This window comes from Thalassophryne amazonica, chromosome 6 (genome assembly GCF_902500255.1).
Source record: "Thalassophryne amazonica chromosome 6, fThaAma1.1, whole genome shotgun sequence".
NCBI classification, from domain to species: Eukaryota; Metazoa; Chordata; class Actinopteri; order Batrachoidiformes; family Batrachoididae; genus Thalassophryne; species Thalassophryne amazonica.
The window spans coordinates 57855729-57883541 of record NC_047108.1 but is presented as its reverse complement, the minus strand read 5'-3'; the positions used below and the strand labels follow the sequence as shown (position 1 = coordinate 57883541).

The 27813-nt window shown below is 41.0% G+C and overlaps 1 protein-coding gene across 1 annotated transcript in view; it reads left to right on the top strand.

The window, feature by feature from the left end:
• Positions 1-27813, top strand: part of chchd6a (coiled-coil-helix-coiled-coil-helix domain containing 6a) — a 315813-nt gene that overhangs the window by 124719 nt on the left and 163281 nt on the right. The window contains exon 5 of the mRNA XM_034172200.1: positions 21999-22082. Coding sequence (XP_034028091.1) covers positions 21999-22082 — 84 coding nt within the window. The remainder of the gene's footprint in view (positions 1-21998; positions 22083-27813) is intronic.

Here is a 27813-nt window from a genome sequence, read left to right as displayed (position 1 = left end):
CCCAGAAGAAGTTATAGACTTATGTGGCTGTGATTGGAGAAATTGTGCATAGCGCAAGTTCTGCATTTTCCATCACCAGTTATACAGCTTCATGATGAAGTGGTATAGAGGAGGATTTTCTTTCACCAAAACATCAAATGTACGCTTACATTTCAGATGTACCTTCTGGCAAATTGTAGTTGATCTTTAGGTTTTTTTTGTTTGTTTTTTTAAGAAAATCCTCCTCGACGAGTCACTTTATGACCAAAAAAAAAGAGGAGCCATTACACAGGGAGCCAAATAGCAAGGGGTTACAGCTGGAGCAAAAGAGGCAAAGTGATAGTTTGAGAAGACAAGGAGCAGCAGGAATCAGTAGTATGAGCGCCAATGATCCGTATTGTCCTAATTCCTCCTGCTCAACTGCCTGGCAGTCATTATCAGTCTGATTATTATTGAGTGCTAATTTATTACCTCCCTGGGAGCTATGTGTTAAATAAACGCAAAGGAGTAAATAAAGAGAAGGGGAGAAGGAGGGGATGAGAGAACAGGCTGCTGCTATCAGATGGCAGCCCAGTGCACACACTGCCCATAGGGGAAGAGTGAGAGGTGTGCATATTCATTTCTGTTTGTCCCAGACGTACTTGCAAGCCCAAACACAAGCTGTCCATGCCCATGTGGTGTGTTAATTAATCATTGGACTGTTAACATTGGTGCACTGCCCTTAGATACTCTCTTCATGTGTTCCTTCTGTACTGATCAAGAAGTTGGCCCTCCTTAAGTGATATCACTAGTGGCATCTACCCAACAAACACTGACTAATAGCTCAACCGCATGCCATCTGCTGTTCTTACAGCTCAGCCTAAAACCCGACACAATAGTATGGCTGTAATCGAGCAGAGCTGTGGTGCTGAAAAAGCATAGAAGCAAGAATACTTTATATTGTTTCACTGATGGGAATTTGTGAGCTCTCATGTTATGGGGGAGTTGTGTCAGTATTGTAATCTCTTAGGAATCAAATGAAATAAAAATAATGGTCTTGAGCATCTTTCATTAGTGCAATGTAAGAAAAATGTCAACTGTTGCAGCAAAGGTCCCACATAGATGCAAAAAAGGGACTGCAATCCATTTAAAGTAATTATGTAGTACAGATCACAAAGTTTGCCATTTTAAATTGGAGACAGTGAAGCATTGTGAAGACTTGCTGGTTGCACTGTAGATATAATACTGAAAATATTATCCAAAATAAATACAATGCAACCACACACATAAAGCAATAAATAAACTGGACTCAGGGTCTTTGAACAAAATCCCACTTAAATGAACAAAGGGGTTTTGAACAAATTTGAAATACTGGTTCTTTAATGTTAAATGGCTCAGCTGTCTTATTTGGCTGAAACACAAAAAGATCCCACACTGGAGCTGTGCAGTGTGGCTTTGGACTTGTCAAAATTTTCTGGCTGGAATTATGCAGTTGTTTGAGAAGAAAAATGTATTAGCCTCCAGTAACATATTACCGTTGTTGCTTTGTGTGTGCTCGTGCTCAGTGGAGCGGTCTGAACCCCATCCTTTGGTGCAACCCTGACACAGACAAGCAGCAGCATGGCCACATTTGACAGCAACACTGGTTTCTTCATTATTTATTTCTGTTTATTCAGGTTAAATGCCACTTAATGAGAGTGAACACCCTGTCATTTATTCTGGCATCATGTAGTTAAAATCTTATGTAAATCAAAATGCATGTGAACAAAATGGGTAATACTGAACTCAGCAAAACTTTGAGACTGTGTCAATACAGGGTTTTCAATCACGTGACCGATTTGCTCCCGTCTCCATTGTGGATTACTGCGCGGCTGACACGTGAAAGAAAATAGAGAGAATGAAAGCTTATTACGAGGCTTTAAACCCTCGAGATAAAGCTGTTTATCATGATCGACGTGTAAGAGTTGGTTCAATGGATCCGTATGTTATACCAGATAGTGAATTTAATGACGATGTAACAAAGTGACCGGCAGTTTCACAGGTTAAGCTTAATATGGCCAGAACCAAGCAGACCGCCCGCAAATCCACCGGAGGAAAAGCTCAGGAAGCAGCTCACTACCAAAGCCGCCCGGAAGAGTGCTCCAGCTACCGTCAGTGTTTAGATGTCTCACCGTTACAGGCCCGGCACCGTGGCGCTGAGAGAGATCCGCCGCTACCAGAAATCCACTGAGCTGCTGATCTGCACAAGTCAGAACTTGTGTTATGCAGTATATTTTTTTTGTTTTGTTTTTTTGTGCCAGATGTGGTATTTTCTGGGCATGCGTGGGTTTGGTTAGGCTACGTTTACACTACCACATAATAGCATCCTGGTTGATCTTTTGGTCACAGGTAGCATTTGTATTGTGAGCATGTAAAGAAAAAAAAAAAGTCTGATTTGGAGCACATGCACCTGTGGAAATAAATCAAATGGTCCTGGATATCTGTGGTCTAAACATGGATTATAATTTTCTTGTCATCCTGAGTCCTTGCTTTGGACGTAGAAACAGTCAGTGTTGGACAGTATGTCACCTCAGAAAATCTCACAATAAACTACAATATTATCTACACTGTTTTAAGACCATTTTATCCCATTGATATAATAATATAGCATAAAAATGCAAGAACATCCTTTCAAAGATCAGTGAGCTTATTATTGAGAATAATCAACATTGGCCGACCGTGAGGCAGTCTGAGTCCGTGGTCATTTTTAAGTCAAGACTCAAAACCTATTTTTATTCTCTTTCTTATGAATAGTTTTTATTTTTATTTGTTTTATTCTTTTATCTCTGTTTTTATTTATGTATTTACATATATATTTTTTCGTATTATTCATTTATAATTATTTATTAAATTTTATGTTGGCTTGTTTTATGTAAGGCGCCTTGAGATGGCTTTTGCTGTGATTTGGCACATTATAAGCTAATTCAATTAAATTAAATCTGCAAGCTGCCGACCAGGTCAGCCTCACGGCCTCCTGCAGAGCATCACAGCGGAGGTCGGTCTTGAAGTCCTGAGCGATTTCTCTCACCAGGTGCTGAAAGGGCAGCTTGCGGATCAGCAACTTGGTGGATTTCTGGTAGCGGTGGATCTCTCTCAGTACCACGGTGCCGCGCCTGTAATGGTGAGGCTTCTTCACACCGACAGTAGCTGGAGCACTCTTCTGGGTGGATTTGGATTTACGGGTGGTCTGCTTGGTTCTGGCCATATTAAAGCTTCTTTCAGATCTGCTCTGCCTCTTCTGCTGAGCCAGGTCTCTGTGTTGCTTAGAAAGCTCGTAACACTCCACTGCTTGATGCACAATACCTGTTGGCAGCCTGTAAAATGAGTGATCGGCCTCATTTTTATCACCTCTGTTTGAACAACTGAAAACAGCACAAAAGTTGACCATTGTTGAAGCTTTTGCAGTTCGCCAAATGCACGTAGCGTGTCACAGCGGTCACCGCGTCATAATCCACAATGGCCGCTGGGTGCAAAATCACGTGACCGATACGTCACATGAAAACCCTCTATAGTAGGGACATGGTTAGGTTAGACCTTATTGTTGTGAAGTGCCTGAAGTGTCGAATAGTTTCTCTTTTTGGAGTGAACAGTGAGTAATTTCACAGCAGTTGACATCAAATATTTTTAAGTGATACCTGCTGCAGCAACACACAGGGGATGTTGTCTTGTCATTGACAAGACAACAAGAAAAGATAGAGCAGCGCAGGCCATCACATGGTTCTCATCAGGTAAATTAAATTGGCAGTTTATTTTCTTCTACTGTATAATAGGTGACAATAGCCTGCCTCCTTCATTTCAAACATTCCAAACTGCAAACACACCAGACCATGGTGCAGTTTGAATCAGACTGAGACCACCTCTTTTGGTCAGACCAGAATTAGGTACTTTGATTCAGACCATAGTACAACACAGTTTTCACATCTGCTATTTTGGCAGAATACTTGTATTTATTTGTTGCTTTTGTTTGAAGGGCATTAAGCATTTTGGTAGGAGAGTAGCTTGTTGCCTGCCTGAGTTGATGGACATGCATGATGAATATGTGGGGAAAAAGAAAAGAAAATTACTTTTCTACTTGTAGCCTACTAAACATGATTGTGTATAAATATCCACAACAGTTACGTATGGTATGGGCTTTTGGTTCTATTGAAGAGGTTCTTTTGAAAAAGATGAGCTCAATCACTCATTCTTTTTTTTTTAAATATAACATGAATTGACAGTAAAGTAGTTAAAGTAGAAATTGTGAGCATTGAATCTGAATTAATTAATTTTAATCAGTGTGAACTGAATTTGAGCTAGTTCTTGCACAACATGGGGGGCACTTAGTCAGGCTATAGGGATGTGTGACCTCAAATGTTAAAATGTTTGGCACCACTGCCTGAGGGCATAGACAACTTGGCAGAGAATGGAATGAGCCCCCAAAGGTGCTATAACTTTCACACAGTAAAAATGCTGAAAAGTGTAACCTATGTTGTAACCATAAACATCTCCCGCAGAAACCCCCCCCCCCCCCCCAAACAACACCTGTGATGGTGCTACACTGTAAAAAAAAAAAAAAAAAAAAAAAAAAAAAGTCAAATTTACGGTAAAATACCGGCAGCTAAGGTTGCCAGGAATTTACTGCAAAAAATATGGGGAATTCGTACAAGACAAAACGGTATGTCGGTAAGGTAACCGTAACTTTTATGGTAGAGAATATATTTTTCCACTAGAAATCATTGTAAAAAAAAACAAATATTGTAAAACCATTATACTGAAATTTTCTGTAAAAAAAAAAATGATTTCCATACATTTTTACAGTTAGCAGCTGTAAAAACTACAGTTATAGTATAGTCCTTTTGATGGTAATCTGTTGTTAATTTAACAGGAATACAATAAACCCTGTTATGGTAAATAACTTTAAAAATGACAGAAATATGGTAAACCTTATTAAATTCTATGTCAGTGAAAAATACAGTAAAATTGTAAAATAAATTACAACATTTTATTTTGACCAGTTAAATTTCATGGTAAATTCCTGGCAACCACAGCTGCTGTTATTTTACCATTCAAAATGCAGTGCAATACATGAGAAACACAAGTGGTATACAGTAGATTTTACATTAGCAACTACTAAGTCAAAAAAACATTTAAAGGCACCCATATTTGAACTAAGGTACAGATTATCACTAAGAATTAGCAAGAAATGTTTCATAACATTGGTATTACAGACTGAACAGATCATATTAATTGTCTGTATACCCACAAAGTAGCACAGCTCTTGAGAATGCAGAATGTCCATATAAATGACTGGTTGTCCAAGGTGGAATGAATAAACTGAAACAAATAAGTCACTTGCCCCTGACTGATCAAGAGTAATGAGTTGCTGAGTCCGGCCTTGGTTCAGGAAAGCACTCACATGGAGTGGAGTTTCAAATGCACATGATGATGTACAAGCTCTGCTGGAGGACTCGAAAGTTGTCCATCAGGTGTTCACTTTGAACTCGTAGGATCCTCTCTGCAGCAAAAAATGGACACACCTTTTTAAAAGTTTGATCAATGCAGTGCCCAGAGACTAACAAAAACTTAAGTCAAAATATGCTGCCATGATACATGATTCCTTAACCCTCAGGGGATATCAAGGACATTTTTGTCCTTTCAGGCAAATTTTTGCTCAAAATTTAGCCCTAACTTTCATTGTGTTACTCCATATGGATTGATATTTTTTTTGTAGAAAGGTTTTCTTAAAGAATATGCCTCAAATTCAAATTTGAACTTTTTTCAGAGGTCAATGGTTAACTGGGGCCAAATTTACAACCCTTTGCAGACATGATGTCCTTGCCCAAAACTGCTATAAAAACAGAATCAATTATTATTCTTTTTATTGCTCAAATCATTCAATCAACTTCAGTCCCAATTAAAACTACTAAATATTCAATTATTTATCTTGACTCTTTAAATGCCAATTTTATTAAATGATAAATATAATCATGCATTCAATGATTTTTGGGTTACACTTTTGAGAAGAAAGACTAAAATTTGTCTTTTTCACTGTAAACCATGAGATGGGACATTTTTCCCATTGTCTATCTATGGATAAACCCTAGTGATTTCTTAATGGTAAAAACAACTATTAACATAGTGTAGCAGTGCCATTTTCCACTTTGCCTGAAATCAGTTTTAAATCAGCATTGGATGTATCAATATAAACATTTATCGCCCATGTTGCAGCTGTTTTGTAAACCACAATCATCACTCAGAATCACAGTGAACATTAGAAGATAGATAAGGGATAGAGAGCTCAACACTGAAGTTAACGAGCAGTTTTAAACATTTTTAGGCAAGGACAGTTATATACTCTGATGACCTCAAAGGGTCGTACATTATGAATCTGACTCTGCGACAAAAATAAAAACAATGCATGTTTTTTTTTAACCAATTGTAAGTATATTTAAGTCTGATGTTTAAAAAAAAAAAAAAAAAAAACAGCCCTCTATCATTTCTTATATTTAACCCTTTTTTGTAGTTTCTTTCATGATGAAAACAGTGTCACCATGTAATTACATTGGAATTTAAAGGGTTAAAATAAATAATTAAATATTTGGCAGTTTGGTTTAGGACTGAAGTTAATCGAATGATCTGAGCAAAAAACTACCTAAAAATATTAATCGGTTGACCTCAAAGGGTCGTAAATTATAGCAACCCACAAGAGTTAAATTTGCAGGTCTTAAATCCATTCACATAAAAGTGATACATAGACACAGCGCAACCCAAAACACAATAACTCTTATTTGGAAAACAGTGTATCAAGGTTTACTATCAATTTATCATGGAACTTGAAGTTAATGATTCAATAAGGTGGTTAAAAAGATCTAGTTACTGTCATTAAATCTATATTTTATACTGTTAGTTTCCTTTATTGTATGAAACTGCACACCTGAACAAAGAACCTGAGACAGACTGAAGTCTGCGTTTTCTGTCTGCATTTTTCTATAGTGAACAAAATCACTGCTTACCTCTTAGTAAATCTCTAGGTGCAGACTTGACTGAAGACAGGTGACTCTCATACAGACATGGTGCCATGTATAGGGAAACCAAAAAATTCCAATCATCTCCACTTGAACACTCACAAGTTCACAATGGGGGTTTCACTGTGGACTGACTTGATCCCTTCTGCATGTGGAAAAAAACAACAACAACAAAAAAAAAAACAAAAAGTGAATACAGCAATAAATATTCATACTATGACAATGAGGTTTCTTCCTCATTTCTGAGGGAGTTTTTCCTTAACACTGTCGCCTGTGTGCTTGCTCTAGGTTGGTAAGGTTGGACCTTACTTGTGTGAAGTGCCTTGAGACAACTCAATTGTGATTTGGCGCTATATGAATGAAATAAATTATTATTATGACAATAATAATGAGGCAACAAAATTACTATACTGAAAAGAACATTTCAGCCAACAGCTGAACAGCTTTTGGCTGTTATTTTTCAAGTAACTGTTTATTTAGATAAGCCTTTATGCAATGACATGATGATTTTCAACTGTTCACTTTAGGCTGAGGTTTATCCAAACTACTTAAAAAATGTTTTTTTTTTCTGGTATACGTTAATTAATACAAATCATTTGCATGCCTAACCCTCATACATGATAGCATAAAGTCCTTAATTACTGAAAAAGGGACATTTTTGTCCGCTTCTGAAACCTCCTGAAATACGCTATGCTATTTTTTTCCAATTTTTTTTCTCATAAATATTTCAATCCACTTCAGTCTTGTTCATAACAAAGCTTTTACTTATTACCACAAAATATAGCCCTTTAAATGCAGTGCATGTGATGACATCAATTACTGATCAAAAGTAAAAATAAAATCACAATTATATTGGAAAAATTTTAAAAGTCAGTGTAAGGTGAAATGGAAGGAACAGCTCCCGTAGACATCCATTATAACAAAGGACTGTAATAATCCCCTCCTTAAAAAAAAAAAAATCTACTTTGAATTTCATACATTGAACATACAGGCATATAATATCAATAAAAATTAACACTTAAATAGTTCAAACTGGCATCTAAAGGCGTTAAAATTTCAAATTTGGTCATTATTACCAGGACTGAAGTGGATTAAATTATTTACAAATTTTCAAAACGTTAACATAATATTTTAATACATTTTAGAAAGGGATTCAATTGTCCCCTTTAAGGCTTTGCGTAAATATTGTTTGCTACACAGTGAAGACAGATGTAACATATGATTTGTGTTTAAAAATATGAAAATTAGTTTAAAAAATACACACCTGTTCCAAATATGGTGAAGAACTTCAAAAGTCAGATATGAGGGTTAAATGTATTATGTTTTTTTTTTTGTTGTTGTTGTTGTTTGTCTGTTTTTTTATGAGAGAATTTTTTATTTTTTTTTGTAATAAGTCTAGCTGGATGTTTTCAACAATTCAGTGAGGAAAGATACTGTGAAACAGTTAAGCAAGTGTCAAAATAGTAAAACAAAAATCTACCTACTGGTACAAATAAAGCACCTTTGAACCACAGGAACAAGTGAATTTTTTTTTACTTGACTAAAACAGAGGGACCTCCAATAAGCATCCTCATCAGAACAGAAAAACATGAAGGAAAGAAAGAACAAGTTAAATGTTTTCTTTGTAAAACAAGAAAATAAATGGCAGGTTTCAAATGATTCCAGATTGTTGAGGGACCTTTGGGGGCAAGTAACCAAGCTAGGCAATGGATGGCAGAAACGGAGACAAAGAATAAAAAGAGGTTTCCATCTTACACATAATTTGGGTTTTAGCGAAATGAGCAAAGCAGTTTAAGGCAGAACAACCGTGCCTAAAATGAACAGACTGCATATTACAATCATATGGCTAAAGTTCCATTCAATAACAGCTTAGACACTTTTAGACAACTGTTTAAAATACCAGAGCTCTGCTTGTACTTTACTAACCTTCAAGGAGATTCTCAGGTCTTAGTTGTGTTGCCATCCAGTCAGCCTCAACGCACTTAAACAAACAATGTGGCTCATTCCTATGAAGTTTACAATGAAGCACATAGCCCCGTAATGATTGCACTGCCTTGCCACAGAAATTACAGCTCAGCACATCTTCATGTAACAGCTATTTTGCCAACTTAGCACATTCAAGACTGGAAAACGTTGTACTCACGTCACAAATCAATTTTAAACAGCCAGGGTTTTGAACATCTATGAAGACGCTCTGAAATAGCGCTGGCAGCTAGTTCAAAGTTGGCGGTCAGGCGAAGCTGGGTCAAAGTGATCCGTAACTCCGTCAGGTGGATAAAAGTTAAAAAAAAAAGAGTACAGAGTGCTAAAAGAAAATCACTTCATGCATTCAAATTTCGAGTTGTAAGCAACTCCCACAGCAAAATACGCAAAGCGTCCTCTTCTTCTTCTTCTTCTCCTCCTCCTCCTCTTCAAATGTCTTTCAAGAGGCTACATGCTTGCGCAATGCTGCCCCCATCCATTAGACTACCACACTTGCAGTTTTTGAGAAAATTAATGTTAAAGAGGGGTTTTCAGACAGAATTAAAAAGATGAGACATTTTGAACATTGTACTCCTTTTCACTTTATTAGCCCCAAAAGGCACAATAAACACATAAAGTACAACAGTAAACGGTCTGATATATCTAAATATGCATATAGTTGATATCTAGCTACATAAAATTAGAATAAATCAACAAAAAAAAAATCTGTACAGTAGCATTAAAATACTGGTGCAGCACTATGACTTTTCATACTGTTACCAAAGATATTTATTGTGATAAAATAGTACATCTATTAAGAAATAAAAACAAAATCACATCATAAAATTGTAGCTTATGAATAAAAATCTCATAAAATGTTGAAATCTGTGCCAGAAGCAGCAGCCATTTTCCTTGACAACACCTTAGCAACAGCACATTAGTAATGGCAAAGGGCCTAAAACATTATACACTGCCTAATACTATACTATTTAATGTCAGAAATATACATTTATATTATAAACGTTCTTCATACATAACCTTGCTTTGTTTTTGATTCTAAAGATGGCATTTTTTTTTAAAGAAATAGGGGATCAGATATTATTTAGATCTGAGGGGTTTTTTTTTACTTCTTTTCATCATATAAACCCACAAATTTAGATTCATGTAAACCTACAGAAATGTTGCAGTGTCCCTGGAATTTGCTTTCTAGCTACAGTAAAGTAAATTATCAATGCTGTAGAAATTTTGAGAAAAAATTTTATAGAAACACAAAATTGAGTAGCAGTGAAAAGAAAAGTGATGTTATCTTTATCCATGTCACTATTTTGCCATTTGTAGAAATTGGATGTTTTTCTTATGATAAGATACCACTTTAATTTTGTGTCTTTTACTGCTAATATCCCTCCTTTTCTTTACTTCATGCAGTTTCACAGTGGACTGAATTTTGTTTTTTTGTTTTGTTTTACATTTTGCGTCTGTAAAAATTAAGGTTTCTTTTTGCTTCACAATCAACAGGTTTATACTGTAAATTTGAATGTGCAAAACACTATAAACTGATGTTTACCCAAATATTACTGTAAAATTTAAGGTCTTAAGATTTTTTTTTACATTACAGTATTTTCTTTTAAACCTTATGGATATTTGCTCATTTTCACGGTAAAACTTTATCATTAAAAATACAAAAAACTGTAAAAATCAAAGTTTTTTCCAGTCTCTCAATAAACTGTTATTTAACGTATTTAATACAATAAAAGAAAATTTTTGGTTTTACGGTGCTTTACTGTTGCTATTTAATGGTCTTTTGCTGTATATTTTACTGATTTTTTTTTTTTTTTTTTAACAGTGTATGTGTGTACTGGTCCCTATTTCTTTAAGGCAAAGGGATATCTTTACTTTTTATGAGCCATGAAAATAGCTTCCATAATCCAGTGGGATAGCCTCTGCTTCCAGGTACTTTACATTCTCATAATAGGCCGCTGCAGTCTCGTTTGGGGACGGGTGCTAAAGGGGTAAAATACAAAGCATATGACATAATTTCTCTACTTCCGGGGTACCAACCATGGCATTTTTATTGAGTTTTTGGGCAAATTACACTCAAACAAAGTGAAAGTGCAAAGAGAAAGTGATGATGTGGTGGCAAAGTGGACATGTTGCGGTTTGTTTATGATCCGGAGCTCAAACACGTCGAGGCGGTTTTGCAGGCGAGAGAACGGAGCTACTCTGGTTAGCTGTGTAGGCTAACACTTACCGGCACAACGTCTCCCACTCTCTTCGTCTTTTGTTCTCCACTGGGAATAACCCTATTAAATGGAGGTCCCCGTAAGTGGTCAAATCCTGCAATATCACGGAGGGTTCAAATGAGACTGCGGTCTCCTATTGGCACACCGGTCAAATAGTCAAGTCAGTAGTGCAGTCTGCGTGTAGTCGTGATAGTTGCCGAGTATAAATCACAGGTTTTATTTATGTATTTTTTTATACTAGTTTAGACAGTCTTGTGACATACTCAAATGTGACATGTATACAAAAAAATCAGGTTTGATGTTGATGATGATTTATTATCATTATTAATGTTATTTATATAGGGCTTTCCCAGGAGTCAAAGTGTTAAACAAAATAATCTACAGTAATAAAAGAAGAAATACTGTTAATAAAAGTACCCAACAACAATGCACTAATCCCAAATTAAGGAGCTGATTAAAAAAAATCAAATGGACAAATGTTTTTATTTTAATTTTAATTTATTTCATTTTATATAGCGCCAAATCACAGCAAAGCTGCCTCAAGGAGCTTAACATAGATAAGGTCTAACCTTACCAACCCCTAGAGCAAGCACACAGGTGACAGTGGTAAGGAAAAACTCCCTCTGATGATATTGAGGAAGAAACCTTAAGCAGACCAGACTCAGAGGGGTGACTCATTGCTTAGGACATTCTAACAGTTACAAGGTTTTACAAGCTGAAGAAACAAAAAACAGGAAATTTCAAAATCTGCTGCATCAGCTTCAGGCATGGCATCTTGTGGTCAGTCCAGCATCTCATTGTCCACTGGTGCGTGCCACTTTTCTACATTTCCCTCTGCACCTTGGACAGAGAGGAAAAAGAGCACAGTCAGTCAGCCAGAAAAACCACACCTATGGTATAATTCATCAACATTAAATTGACAGGAAAGCAGAGAAAATACAAAGATGATCACCGGCCGCTACCCCTTAGCTTCACTGACAGACCCAGAATTTACATGAAATTGAGGCAGAGACCTGCTCTGTTACCAATAAAATTAATTTAAATGGATAGGAAGCATAGTTCCACACTATGCCAGTATGCTAGCCATAGAATAAATGCGCTTTAAGTCTGGACTTGAATGTCTCGACAGAATCTGACTGATTTATCTCCATAGGGGGAACATTCCACAAAACAGGTACATAAGAGAAGGCTCTGTGGCCTGCAGACTTTTTAATTCACCCTAGCCCGGGCCAGTACATAGGGTTTAAATAGGTCAGCTAAGTAGGGAAGTGCAAATCTGTGAAAAATCTTATAGGTTAATAGCAGAACCTTAAAATCCAACCTCACAGTGACAGGAAGCCATTGAAGAGATGCCAAAATGGTTGTAATGTGGTTTAACTTTCTGCTTCCTTTCAAGAGTCTGGCTGCAGCATTTCAACCAATTGGAGACCCGTAGTGCTGGACTGCGGTAATCCAGAAAATAGAACATTGCAGTAGTCCAGTCTAGAAGAGATAAATGCATGAATCAAGGTATATTTCGCAGGTGGAAGAAAGCAGTCCTCAAAATATCTCTAGTGTGTATGTCAAAGGACAACATAGGATCAAAAATCACCTCAAGGTTCCCCACTTTTCCATTGTTAAACTCGCTCCCAGGGAAAAGCTTTGGTTAAAAAGTGTGTTTCACATACTGAAAAAGGGTTCGACTTATTCTCAGATGTGACTTGAATGCATTTTTTTATATTTATTTTTTTCTACAAGAAGCGTTTTTAAAAAGGTGCAACTTATAGTCCAGTGCTACAGATACTCAAGAAAATAACTTTTTGCTAACACAGTGTACAACTCATGCTGGACTAAAGCAGCCATAGATGCTGTCATGTCTCGATGTTGTAAAAATGTGCTGAAATAGAGCTGAGTACCTGGTGTAAAACCACCTTTACACAGGGGCGGGGTCTGTCCAGCAGCCCTTGTGTGGTCATGACATCGTGTCGAACGCAGCATGACACCAAAGAGGTGCTCAGCTGCCACCAGGACCTTATAAGGTCTGCTCCGTATCCTCTCACAAACTGCCATCATTGCACTGATCGCTGTGACGTATGAAGCTGCATCAGATTTCTGCAGAAGAGTCGCAAAGCACGGGAGATACACAAATACCACAGAGACCATGCAAAAACACAGAGCACCTCATGACTGCCTGACGGGCACACAAAGACCACAGCAAAAATGCTGCGGCAACAGCAGATTGTTCTCTGTGACATGATTTGAGTGACTTGAGTTTGGGCATGAACTCAGGAAAAAAAAGAGCAATATCATTTCAATATCACAGCCAACTGGTACATATTGATCAGGGCTGTGTGCCATGATTTTTATGAATAAAACTCATTTTCTAAAGTGCCAAATGAGTTTCTTGTCAGCGGATATCCGAGGAGTTCATCAGAAAGTTTTGTGCATGCTAAAATCTTTTAGCAGAGATATTTGTTTTATACTTTTCCTGTGGCTGATGGTTCATTCTAGGCTTCTGAAAGCTCCGATGTCAATTCAGCACATGCAGCTTGGCTGTCACCGTAAGCACGCGTCACGGCCGACACAACAGACAACTAATGTGCACCCCGATAACTGTTATAGTGACAACCTGTAGCACTAACTAAGATGGTGTCACCATGGAAGACTAAACAAGCTAAATATTAAATGGATCCTTTTTCCACATTTCTGTATGTGCACATTCAATTTGGATTATGCGTGTGCGGGTTTTTTCCCCATTGCTGTGCGCCTGACAGCACCTGCATGAAAGCACCTTGCATGGAACATTTTAATAAGTAAGTTGGTACATTAAGTTCATTGTGGACTCACCACAGTTTTGTCCTTTTTTCCCATCAATTGTATCATCCAGAGTTTGACTCACAGAGCTTAGTGTGGAGCTCCAGGCAAAAGAAGACAAAGTGAGTTTTCTGAATCAGTCATGTGATGTTTTTCTGGTAGTCCTTGCAGTTTTTTTTTTTTTTTTTTTTTTTTTTTTTTTTGAATGTGGTGTGTGTGTGTGACCCCCATCCGCCCTTCCCAGCCTACAACATCCTACTCAAAGCCAATCGACAGCTTCTATCAGGAAGGGCCGACCACCAAAACAACACAAACACAGACAAGAACGAGAGACAAGTGGTAAAGACAATAACTGTGACGTGAGACACCGAGGAGATGGGGCCCCAACCATACGACATACCATGACAAACAACCACACATGAACAAACAGTGACAGCAACAGTCTGTTGTCTGATTAGTGAGCATCCATACCGTAATCCAGAACACCGTAGTGTTAATCCTTTTAAGAGCCCCCAAAAACCAAGTTGTGGTGACAATCACGCGACCATCCACACACAGAGACCCAGATCACAGCTAAATATACGATCACTGCTGTGGCTGGTGTGTTGGGCAAGAGTACAGAACCTTACCATATGACATGGACCGCTCCGGCACGTCAGAAGCCACGCGGCCGGCCGTGAGCGACGACGGAAGTGGGTCCAGGACGCAGGGCCTCGGGGGAGCCAGGAGAAAAGGGGCAGCAGAAGGGCACAGGAGGCCATGAAAGGCAGCCCCCGCAGCCACCGGGCAGCACAGCAAACCAACAGGGGAGCGGCCCGACGGCGCCGGAACGCACCCCTGACAACACCCCCCCCCCCCCCACAGGGTTGCAGGGAGCCGCCCCAAACCCAAGGGAAGCACACAGGGCGCCGGCATGGGCCCACCAATAGGGGGATTCCCAGAACCACGCCACCCGGGCCAAGGCCCCCAAGGGTGGGAGCGAGCGGCAGCAAGGACGGGGCGCAAAGGAGCCACCGCAACCGAATCCAAAGCACAAGGTAGGGACCACTGAGCCACACGAGGGCCCAGCCCCCAGACAAAAGACGAGGCCCAACCCCAGGGCCAGGAGACCACGACCCACCATCCCCCCAGCAGCCGCCGGCCCCCCAGTGCCAACGCCCGCGCCCCGCCCCACCGCCACCACCCTCCCCCACAACGGGCCGCGGGACACCAGGCACCACAGGCCCAGAGCAGGGCCAGGGGACCACGGCAGAACCGGCGAGGCAGACTCCCTACCCCAGAGCCCCAGACATCCACAGCCACCCGGGGCCAACCCCACTTGCCACACTCACCCTACCTACCAACCCCACCATAGTTGTTACAGTTAATCTCCCTTGCTGTGTACGACCCCCTAAGTGTGCAAAGATAAAGTGTTGCATTAAAAGCAGGGCAAGAGACGGCAGGTGGCAGACTGCTGTGGGTGGCCATGGCACACCGCTGTGTCACAGCCAGCCCTGCAAACCCACCATCGCCTAGTGACCCGAATCTAAATTGGTGAAGGTGTTTACTAAATGTGTAGAACGAAGGTGTGTGCATTAAAATTGCAAGGCAGGGGTGGTGGATGGAGATCGCAGTGGAAGTCTGCAGCGCACAGCTGCGCCACAGACTGCCCTGCAAACCCATCCCCAACACCCTACCGCAAATTATGTGAACCCTACAATGTGCTATTTATAACCCAATATGATGTGCGTGCAGGTGCTATTCTGGTGAAGTGCATTAAAAGGGTGTGACACGTGAGGCCCAACTCCAAGCAGCAGGCAGAGGGAGGGGTGCGGCAAGGGGAGGAGGCCACCCACCATGCCCCAGCCCAACCCCAGATCCGGCGGAGATGCCAGGGAAACCACGGGATGGGGAGAGGCGGGCAGCTCCGGAAGAGCACTGGAGGCCAGGGAGGAGCAAACCAACAAGGGGGACAGGGGGCCATGGAGCCGCAGATGGATGGGCCACCCCGCCTGGAGGTCCACGAACCAGGGAAGGTGCAGGATGAGACCCCGGAGCGGCAGCCAAGGAGCAGAGGGGAGACAGGCGGGCCCCGCAAACCCGGAGGGAGAGGCTGGGGCACGTGGGGCCACGCACACCCGAGCCCCAGGGAGAGGCACCACCCCCCGCCCAGGCACCGGACCCCAACCCACCAACGGTAGAGCAGACAGACCCAACTGGAAAGGAACAATGGCCGCCAAACTCTCTCGCCACCACCACCCCCAATAGGACCACAAGCCCCACGGCGCGGCACCCGGGCCCCCACCGGTGGGCCGGCCAGCCACCCAGCCCCCCCCCCCCCCCCCCCCAAAGCACAGAGGCGCACCCACGCCCCGCAAGGGAGGAGCCGAAGGGAGCGCAGGCCAGCACCCGACCCAACCCCCCCGGAAGCCCGCGGCGCCAACCTGCAGCACCGGGAAGCAATCCCCCCCAAACCCCCCAGCCCCACCCCAAATCCCCCAGCAAGACCAGGACCCAACACCCGGACACCAAACCATCCACACATGGCGAGGCCGCACAGCCCCGCCGCACCCGAGGGGCCAGCCACTCCAAAAGACACAATCTCTCTCCTCCACCAATTCAGTCATCTTCAAGAAAAGAAGAGGAAAAAAACAAAACAAAACCACACAGCATCAGTCTCTGACAACAAGAGTACCCCAAAGAACTGCAACCTGGATCAGCGGCACAAGAGAGAAAAGTCAGTAGGTCAACAATAATAGGAACAAATCATAATCTAATATTAATATACTACAGGTACAAAAGTGGCATTCCCTAACAGGCAAAAAGAAAAGAAGAGAATTTATTTATTTATTTATTTTTATTAGCCCTCCAAATTCAAATTTAATGAGTTGATAAATAAGGACCATGTTTCATTAAATTTTGGTACTTGGTTTTTTGATGAAGCAGCTATTTTTTCCATCGATATATATTCGATAATGAGGTTTGACCAGTGGTTAATATTGATTGATTGTTTATTTTTCCAATTCAGCAAAATTGTTTTTTGGCAATAGTTAGTGCTATAAGTATAGTTTTAGATTGTTTTGTTGGCAGTTCAATAATTGTCGTGTCTCCAAGTAAACATAAATTAGGAGATAAGGGAATTCTATATCTCAAGATAGAGGACAGTTTTTCATTGACTTTTGACCAAAAACACTGGACAGGTGAGCAGAGCCAAAGAGCATGATAATAGGTATCAGTGGTGTTTACCTCACACTGTTTTAAGCCTGTTTTTATTTTCCATGGGACAGTTGTTTTCCAGCCATAAATAGTCCAGTGACAGGTGTTAATTATCAGTGATCTAATTTATTTGCAGATTTAGCCGACAGTGCCCATGAATGATGGAGAAACACAGACGTGTAGGCACAGAAAATAAATCCAAACTGATGTGTGAAAAATTAACATTTAATATTAAGCTCATTTTGTCCTCTTCTCTCTCTCTCTCTCTCTCTCTCTCTCTCTCTCTCTCTCTCTCTCTCTCTCTCTCTCTCTGAGTGTACATAAACATTGAGGAAATATGATGGCAAATTGCTCAAAATCCATGACATATGTCAAAAAATCAGCAGATCTCCATATATCCATGAAAATATGACATCTGTAGCACGCACACTCCATGTGAGATAAGAACACCACACAATGGCTGCTGAAATGGCTACACCAAAAGGTTTTTTTTTTTCTTGTCACCTCTGCAGATGGTGCGTGTTTTTCAGACTCACAAGTGCCGCCGTCCTGTGGAAAGAGGGCTTTGTCATTCAGTAAATTGCTTCCGATCTGACCGTTGTTTTCCGTTGAAATGGGATCACATATCTCCCCATACAGAAGACACCCGCTGACTGGGAGTGATCACCCTGAATGTGTCAATACTGTTTGTACAGTAAATGGACTGCATTTTTTTATATAGCACTTTTCCATCTGCATCAGACGCTTAAAGCGCTTTACACATCAATGCCTATAATAATAGGCATGTCTATAATAATAACAATGTCTATAATAACAAGCATGTTTCACTTTCCTGATGTAAACTTGTGTTTATTTTACTCGTCATTTTTTTGAAACAGTAGTTCACTTTTAATGTAAGTAGAGTTCATTAAAAAAAAGCTGATGGAAACAGCGCACAGAGCAGCTGTAGATTCCGAACTGCATACATGTTAAAAACAGAGAAAACCTAGCTGTTTTTGGACTCTAGCAACACGTTATTGCAAAATCTGATCACAGTTTTTAACATCAAAATCTAAAAAAGAAAACAAACAAACAAACAGTTATGTGACAGAGCACTTGTCTTGTAACGTAACAGAAAATCTTCGCTTTTATCCTCATCCTCTGTCAGCACATGAAAGGCTCAGCTGACAGCTCCACTCACAGCGGACCCAGCGCCACGAGGGGGTGTTTGGGGGCGACGCCCCCTCACATCATCAATCCCACCCCCTCGGATGTGAGAGTTATCAAAAAAATAAAAAGAAAAAAGGAAGAAAAAGAAATACTGAAAAATATAGCAAAATATTAGTTATTCAATATTATTATCACTTTACCGGGGCGTTGCTGGGCTGGTATCGTAGATTTACGTCGACGGTACCTGGCTATACCCGCCCGCTATGCGTAAAAAAAATGACGTCAAAGTGCACGCTGCCCAAGAACTGTCCAACGGGGGGGACTGTCCGCAGAGGAAAAGATGAAAATGCGAGAAATGTGTTTTGGTCCCAATATGGATATTCCGGATGATTTTCTCATGGATAGTACAACAATGAACAGCAGCTAAAGCAGCCAGCTTGATGAGGATGCACTGGCTAAATTGGAGAGCAGCGCGCGCCAGCTAGCCAAGAGCTGACACGACAAAAGTTAAGTGAGCCAACTTTTTATTTACGTGTTACGTGTTGTGTATCTCAGTAAAAAGTGATAATAATGCAAATAACATGCTGTTGTCGTGCGGTATGCATTTTCTTAGTCCCTCCATTCACGGCCAGTTGCTCGCAATGACAGATATTAAAGTTATGTATTGTTGTAAATATATCTATGAAAGGTTTATCTTTGACCAGTTGTGTGACTGTCATGCCCAATTGCGCTGTGTTTGCGCTTGTGATGGAGGGCTGTATGTGGGGTTAATCTACTGTCTCGTGTCGTTTCTCAGATCAGTTGTTGGTTTGGTTTTGTGGTATGCAGGAGATCACTTGACCGAGTGTCTGTACGTTCAAATAATAATAAAAAATTACTGTCATCACTCTTCACTCTTACTCAGTCAGTCTCTTACAATGGTGTAGCCTAAATACACGAGCTTTCCAGGAGTGCACCCAATTCATTACACACGCTCAGAGGCACGTCCCCTCCGGTGCGCACTTTTTTTGGGGGGGGGGGGGGCCCGCCCCCTGTGATAAACTCATCGCCCCCTTAATGTTTTTTTTCTGGCGCCGGGCCTGGCTCACAGCAGACTCACTGTGCTGTTTCATAAAGGTCTAAGAAAGAATCCAAATAGATTATTTGTCTAGTTTCATGGCTGAGCTCCTAAAAGTGTCGAGGCACTGTGTTGCGCATTGTGGTGGAGTACACGTGCACACCTTTGTTTTAATTATTCTGACACAAGAACAAAGTGCATTAGTGCAGCACAACCCGTGTGCATGTGCATCACGATGCAGTGAACATAAATGCAGAATGAAGTCACAGATGTGTCTGACCTTTTCTTTCTTTCTTTCTTTCTTTTTTTTTTTTTTAAAGAGTGGTAATATTCCAAAAAGACGTCAGTCTTTTGCTGAACTTACACGGGTGATTTTAACATGTGGAATGGGGGCAACAGCCCCCTGGATTTTAGAATTTAGAATCAGTGTATAAGAGCCATTCACATGCAAATATGGGCTGAGCTGTTACGGAATATTTTGGAAATAAATTCATTGTGCATGATTAAAAATACTTTGATTTGATGACATAAATGCAGATAGATGGCTTTGTCTCTATTCATATTTAACAGTGAGCATGAATGAGGCTGAAGACTGATTAACTAAAAGATGAGGATGTTGCCCAACAAATACATCAAAGAAAGATATGCATGTATAGGTATCCTCTTTCTACGTGTAGATATGTGTGTATCAAGTCTTGGCTTGCTGCTATCTGCCACAGACTCCAGGTCCCTGGAGGGACACCAGAGGATTCATCTGATTCACTTACAATGTCTTCTCTGGCTGCAAATTAAAAAGGGACAAGTACAGGGAAGCACAGATGGGAAGGAGCGTTTTTTTTTTTTTTTTTTTTTTAATTAAATCCATTTTATTTCAGCATAATCTCTGCCAAACAGATACTTGTCTAACATATACAATTAACGTTAATTTTAGCCCCCTTGTCTTCCCACCTTTATTAAGTTACCAGCTGCAGCCTACACCTCACAGTCGAGCTACCCCACCTATTTCTTTGTTTCTCTCCATTTCTCTCGCTCTGCTCTGTTAAGGTGTGTTTATGAAACAGGCAATCGGCTCTGATTTGATTTAGTGTTCAACAGCCCTGATAATTATGATGAATCTTCTGTCTGTTTGCACTGCAGCTTTTCTGTACTGATACTGCTTTTCCATGTCACAGTGCTGTTTGTCAGACCCAAGACAATAGTGTTTTATAAAAAAAAATGATTGGCATTAATTTTCTGAGAGCACCAGATGCGTAAGATTTAACACATTAGAGTAGTTCAAACACTGTCTGACAGGCTGTCAGTCACAGAGATGCTTTGCATTTATTATTTTGGCTTTATATTGAATTTTTCAGTGCGACAAATGCATCCATCTGTCAGAAAAATTGTGCGTTATGCACTACATGTGCTTCAGAAATGACTGTGTCATCACATTGCAGTCAGTACATAAAGCATTGTTAATGCTGGTCCTTCAGTACTATAACCTTTTTTTTCCCCCTCAAACTTAACAATTTTATGGCTTGAAGAAGTGTCATTTCATGACCCATAAAGACACAGGGAAGGCACACACCCTTCATCCAAAAATGGCATCAGATGCAGTTGAGTATATAAGCATTTGGACAGCGTGAATCTTTATCCTCTCCTGCCGATTATGTCGTTCGGCCGATTATGTTGTGGCAGTTTCTGTCTGTCTGTCCCTCCATCCCTCTCTTAAAAGGTGGGACGGAGAGACATTAAATTTCATGAAACTTGGTACAAGGCCTTGTTAGGTTAGTAATATACATGTTATATCATTCAAGTTGGGCCCATTTTACCAGAGTTATGGCACTTGATTAACAAATCTAGACTCCATTAGTTTCATGAGTGGGTGCATGCATTCTGAAATCAACTCCTTTCATGCTTATACATGGAATTTCTTGTAACTTGGTACAAATCCTTGTTATACGTTGATAGTATGCAGTGGGTCCAGTTTGTTAAACCTCTCCGCCCAGATTTCATGGAAGTAACTGGTGCTTGAGAGACTAAAACAGAACTGCATCCCTTTTATGTAATGGTGTGTAACTCTTATTCTGTGTCTTTTTCACTCATTTGAGAGAGAGAGAGAGAGAGAGAGAGAGAGAGAGAGAGAGAGAGAGAGAGAGAGAGAGAGAGAGAGAGAGAGAGAGAGAGAGAGAGAGAGAGAGAGAGAGAGAGAGAGAGAGAGAGAGAGAGAGAGAGAGAGAGAGAGAGAGAGAGAGAGAGAGAGAGAGAGAGAGAGAGAGAGAGAGAGAGAGAGAGAGAGAGAGAGAGAGAGGAGAGAGAGAGAGGAGAGAGAGAGAGAGAGAGAGAGAGAGAGAGAGAGACCACTAATGAGGGGGACCACTGTATTTACTTTATCACTTTTTCATTCAATCAGGTTTAATGTATACTGAGAAAAAGGCATTTTATTTACACATCTGTGCTTGTTGATAATTTGTGCCTTGCAGTGTTAGTGTATCATAGGAGTATACATTATTTTTTAATGAATAGAAATGCTACAAAACAGCATTATTTCCAATGCAAGACTGAATTGCACTGTTTAATCCATGTCTCTGACTATGGGTATTTTTGCGTGTCTTCCTGCAGGCTCAGCAGTTACAGAAGAAAGATTCACAGCTGAGAGCGCTGGATGCCTTCTACAAGGAGCAGCTGGCACAGCTGGAGAAGAGGGTACAACACACACGCACACACAGAGAGAGAAAAAAATTCATTAGGGATTTTCACAGACTTACACTTACTACACTTACACTTACTTTCACTTACACAGATTACTGTGTATACACACACACATGCATACACACAAATTGTAAATACCAACATACATTGTGACTGCAGACTTTGCGAAACTTTCCATTGAAAACAACTGAAACACTAATATGCAGTAACACAAATACAAATGCATCAAACTGCATGATGTGTTGTGTGGTTTATGTGTTTTCACTCGACTGTAACTCTCTGATAGATTGTGAATATAAATGGTCTGTGTTAGAGCTTGTTATGGGTTTATAGTAGCATGAATGGCATGAACATGTACTGAAAACCTGTTTGAACAACAGTACGAGTAAATAGGGCAAAGACTGGGTAGAAAGTATATTTTTTAACTTTGAATCATTCTTGCCTTTAAGTTTTACTTTTGGTTCATAGCAATTTATGTACAAAAGCCTTAAAAAATGGCAGTAATTGAAGAAACCTGTTTTAATTTTCCGTTTCTAAAATTGCTAAACACAGTTGACCTGGACATTGAACATTATCTTTGACAAATTCAGGAAAATTAGTGGGATTCAATATTCTCTGATTTAACACCGATTTTAAAAACACAAATCTTTTGGAAAACAGATAATTTTATTTCCAGTTATACATTGTTTTAAAAAAAATATTTCAATAACACAGTAACCCACTTCCTTGGATTAACTTTTGTGACATTACAAAATCATATAAACTCTAACTGCAAAAAAAGAAGTCCCATTACAGACTCTGAGGCCGACTGGTGCTGGTGGTCATCACTGGATTCCATAGCATGATGCAGATGTCAGTTTGACTCCTTACTCCATTTTCCTTATCTACACAGACATTTGTCCCTCCATAGCTACCATCATTTTTGCACATTTTACATCTGGGAAAATGTGCTTGTTACCATAAGTAAACAAATGCTTACAGACACAGTCCCAGCAATCATATCCTCTGGTGGTCTACTGTCAAACGACGGAGGAGGAGTTCAACATTTAAACTTCCATATGTCACTTTGTTGAGAAGAAAGGAAGCTATGTTTTAGCCTGGAGGCTATCTATGGCTTTCTTTGGATTCATTTTGGGATCACAGTATAATAAACTGTGGTGTGGGTCTATAAATTGTAAATGCTACCTATGGGGTTCTGGGTGCAGCCATGGGCCATTCCGTGTTTTGTGTGTGGACATCAAGAAACAAAACAAAAATTCAGGTTTCAGCTTTTTGTATTAAAATTTCAAAAAGTTTTCCTTTTAAACTATTTGAAAAGTAATCTCTGCATCATGAATTAAAATAAATAATCTAAAAGCCAAAATGATTGTGTGAATAAGTAAATGCCCCCTTTAGTACAACACATACAAACCATCACTTTTACATCTAATCTTCTTCAAGTCGGGATGGATACATCAGCATTCCCAAGACACCGAATATGTCTTGGTCTTTATTTACATCAGGTATGTAGAAACACAACCAGTGTGACACTCTATGGTAAATCTCTGTGGAGCAGACAGTTCTCAAAAACTAAGGGACTGTGCAAGAAGGAGACAGAAAGGAGGAGAGAAAAAAATCCTTCTCTGTACCACTTCATCCTGAAGCTGTATAATTATCCATCTATCCATTTTCTTCCGCTTTATCCGGAGTCGGGTTGCGGGGGCAGCAGCTCAAGCAAAGCCGCCCAGACCTCCCAATCCACACACATCTCCCCCAGCTCCTCCGGGGGAACCCCAAGGCGTTCCCAAGCCAGCTGAGAGATGTAGTCCCTCCAGCGTGTCCTGGGTCTTCCCCGGGGCCTCCTCCCAATGGGACGTGCCCGGAACACCTCTCCAGCGAGGCGTCCAGGGGGCATCCGGAAAAGATGCCCGAGCCACCTCAACTGACTCCTTTCGATGTGGAGGAGCAGCGGCTCGACTCCGAGCTCCTCCCGAGTGACCGAGCTCCTCACCCTATCTCTAAGGGAGCGCCCAGCCACCCTGCGGAGGAAACTCATCTCGGCCTCTTGTACTCGCGATCTCGTTCTTTCAGTCATGAGCCAAATCTCATGACCATAGGTGAGGATCGGAACGTAGATCGATCGGTAAATCGAGAGCTTTGCCCCCCCCACTCAGCTCTCTCTTCATCACGACGGTCCGATACAGCGACCGCATCACTGCAGATGCTGCACCGATCCGTCTGTCAATCTCACACTCCATCTGTCCCTCACTTGTGAACAAGACCCCGAGATACTTAAACTCCTCCACTTGAGGCAAGGACACTCCACCGACCTGAAGAGGGCAAAGCACCTTTTTCCGGTCAAGAACCATGGCCTCGGATTTGGAGGTGCTGTTCTTCATCCCGGATGCTTCACACTCGGCTGCAAACCGCCCCAGTGCACACTGAAGGTCCTGATTTGACAAAGCCAACAGAACCACATCGTCCGCAAACAGCAGAGATGAGATTCTGTGGTTCCCAGACCAGACCCCCTCTACACCCTGGCTGCACCTAGAAATTCTGTCCATAAAAATAATGAACAAAACCGGTGACAAAGGGCAGCCCTGGTAGAGGCCAACATGCACTGAAAACAGGTTTGACTTACTACCGGCAATGTGAACCAAGCTCCTGCTGCGGTCGTACAGGGACCGGATAGCACTCTCCACAGGGTGCCCCGAGGGACACGGTCGAACGCCTTCTCCAGATCCACAAAACACATGTGGACTGGTTGGGCGAACTCCCATGAACCCTCGAGCACCCGATGGAGGGTGTAGAGCTGGTCCAGGATGAAAACCACACTGCTGCTCCTGAATACGAGGTTCGACCATTGGTCAAATTCTCCTCTCCAGTACTCTGGAATAGACCTTACCAGGGAGGCTGAGGAGTGTGATCCCCCTATAGTTGGAACACATCCTCCGGTCCCTCTTCTTAAACAGAGGGACCACCACCCCGGTCTGCCAATCCAGAGGCACTGTCCCCGATCGCCACGCGATGTTGCAGAGGCGTGTCAGCCAAGACAGTCCCACAACATCCAGAGACTTAAGGTACTCAGGACGGACTCAGGACAGTCCGTCCTGAACTGTATAACTAGTTATGCAAAATTCAAAACTTGTACTATGCATAATTTCTCCAGTTGCAACCACAGAAGCCTATAACATGCTCAGGATTGTCTGGGTGTGTTGGTGGCTTTCCTCACTCCTCTCCTTCTTGCACAGTCACAGCAAGCACTCTTGTATTGAAATCTGTATTTGTATTGGAATGGGTATCACATTGGCAATTGTGTATCGTATTGGATCCAAACTGAAGAAAAAAAAACTCACGAGGCGCCGTACAAGCCAGACCTTTATTTCTATCCTTAGGGAAGGAACTCCTCTAGTTTTAGAAGACCTTTACTGCCTGTGTGTATGTGTGTCTGTGTGAAATCTCTAAGTATAATTTTTTTTTCATGCACTAAATTGCATGACAGCAGTTAAAACATGGAGTCTCTACCAGCTGTAACAAAAAAACAATATTAATTATACTTCTCTGATTCAGCTCTGTTTCATCTGTTTGGTGAGAAAATTATCCAAAAACCTCATCCATTGATAAGTAATTTCACCCATTTACATTTATTCTGTCATTTAGTTATTCCTAATGGTTGTTGTAGGCTTGCAAGAGGAAGTCTTACATCTAGAGTAAATTCAGGGCTACCAAATAGAAAGTAACAAATTTAACTTTTGTGTTAGTACAGTATTGTGTTTAGCTTTTGTATAAGCTACAGTAAGCGGATAGAGTTCTTGGAAACCGTTGACACAAGCAATAAGGTCTTTCTTTTCGTGTTGGTTAAACTTGGAATTTTTTTCAATCAGGCACATCCTATCCATACTTTTCTTTCTTGCTTGCTTGCTTTGTTTGTTTATCTCTTTCTTGTCTTTCTCTCTATTTTAATTTAGCACATACTTTCCACTCAGTTTATTTTAATTATATTTATTTATACAGTGCCAAACCACAGCATAAGTCATCTCAAGGCACTACACATGCGTAATGTCTGGGTCTTACAAACTCATTAAGCAACTACATTAGTGAATGTGGTAAGGAAATTTCCTTTTTTTTTGATGATACGAGGAAATCTTAAACTGAAAATATTCAGTTGGTTGACTGTCTGCTTTGTCCTTACTTATAGCCAAAGCACAACAAAGAGTTACCACACATGTAAAGACAAAAGTGTTGCAGTTAACCAGTCGTACACAGTGCAGTGGTCTGAATGCTGGATGTTTGAAATGACAACCAGGAAGTGATGATCAGTATCCCATTAAAACAGACTGAATTAGAAAATCTGTGATTATATTGATGCTACATTCCCCAATTCTTCTTACCCCAACACTGACGAATTACACCATTGTACTAATCTTGTATTCTAATCACCATGCAATCAGCACCAATAAATATGTATTGCCTTTATCAGTAGGTGCTACACATTTGAAGCACATGCTCTCTAACACACAGGTCTTGGTGTCAGGTGCCTGCTCATTTGTGTTCTTTTCATTAATAGCATTTTGTGCTTGCAGAGGGAGGAAAAGACTGGCAGGTTAGCATACAGGTGGCACAAGCTGTGTTTGCTGTTGAGCTTAGGATGTGTGTAGACAGACCTGTGTGTGTATACATTTGCACATACATTTTAGTGACATCCAACATTTTGAAATTCACATGATCTATGTTTTAGAGAGATACAGTTAAATATGATGAGCCTTCAAGGGGTCCTATTGTGCATAACTTATTTTTTTTCTGCCATTTTCAGTTAAAGCTGTACAGCCTTTGAGTTTTTTAGATTTAAGTGATGAAAGGGGAATTTTCTTTGTCACAGTTGTAATTTTAACAAGCATTTAAATAAGGGATTCATAATATGATATTATTGAGAGGGCCTGGGACTATGCCCATCCAGTCTACATGTGTTTTGTGGACTTTGAGAAGGCCTATGATCAGGTAACTTGGGAGATACTGTGAGAGGTGCTGTGGAGTGAGGGCGTCCCTTTTCAGGGCCATCCAATCTCTGTACTCGCACAGCGAGAGCTGTATTCGGGTTCTTGGCAGTAAGTCGGACTTGTTTCTGGTGGGGGTTGGCCTCCTCCAGGGCTGCGCCTTGTCACCAATCCTGTTTGTGATATTCATGGACAGGATATCGAGGTATGTTGGAGGGAGGAGGGTCTTCGGTTTGGTGGGCTCAGGGTCTCATCACTGCTTTTTGCAGATTACATGGTCTTGTTGGCTTCATCGGCCTGTGACATCCAACACTCATTGGATCGGTTCGCAGACGAGTGTGAAGCAGCTGGGATGAGGATCAGCACCTCTAAATCTGAGGCTGTTGTTCTCTGCAGGGAACCGATGGATTGCCTACTCCGGGTAGGGAATGAGGTCTTGCCCCAAGTGAAGGAGTTCAAGTACCTCTGGGTCTTGTTCACGAGTGAGGGGACAATGGAGTGTGAGATTTCCCTGATAATCAGTGCAGCAGGGGCGTTATTACATTCGCTGTACCGTACTGTTGTGACAAAAAGGGAGCTGAGCCGAAAGGTGAAGATTTTAATCTACATGTCAATCTTTGTTCCTGCTCTCACCTGTGGTCATGAGGGTTGGGTCATGACCGAAAGAACTAGATCGTCGAAATGGGCTTCCTTAAGAGGGTGGCTGGTGTTTCCCTTCGAGAGAGGGTGAGAAGCTCGGTCATTCGTGAGTA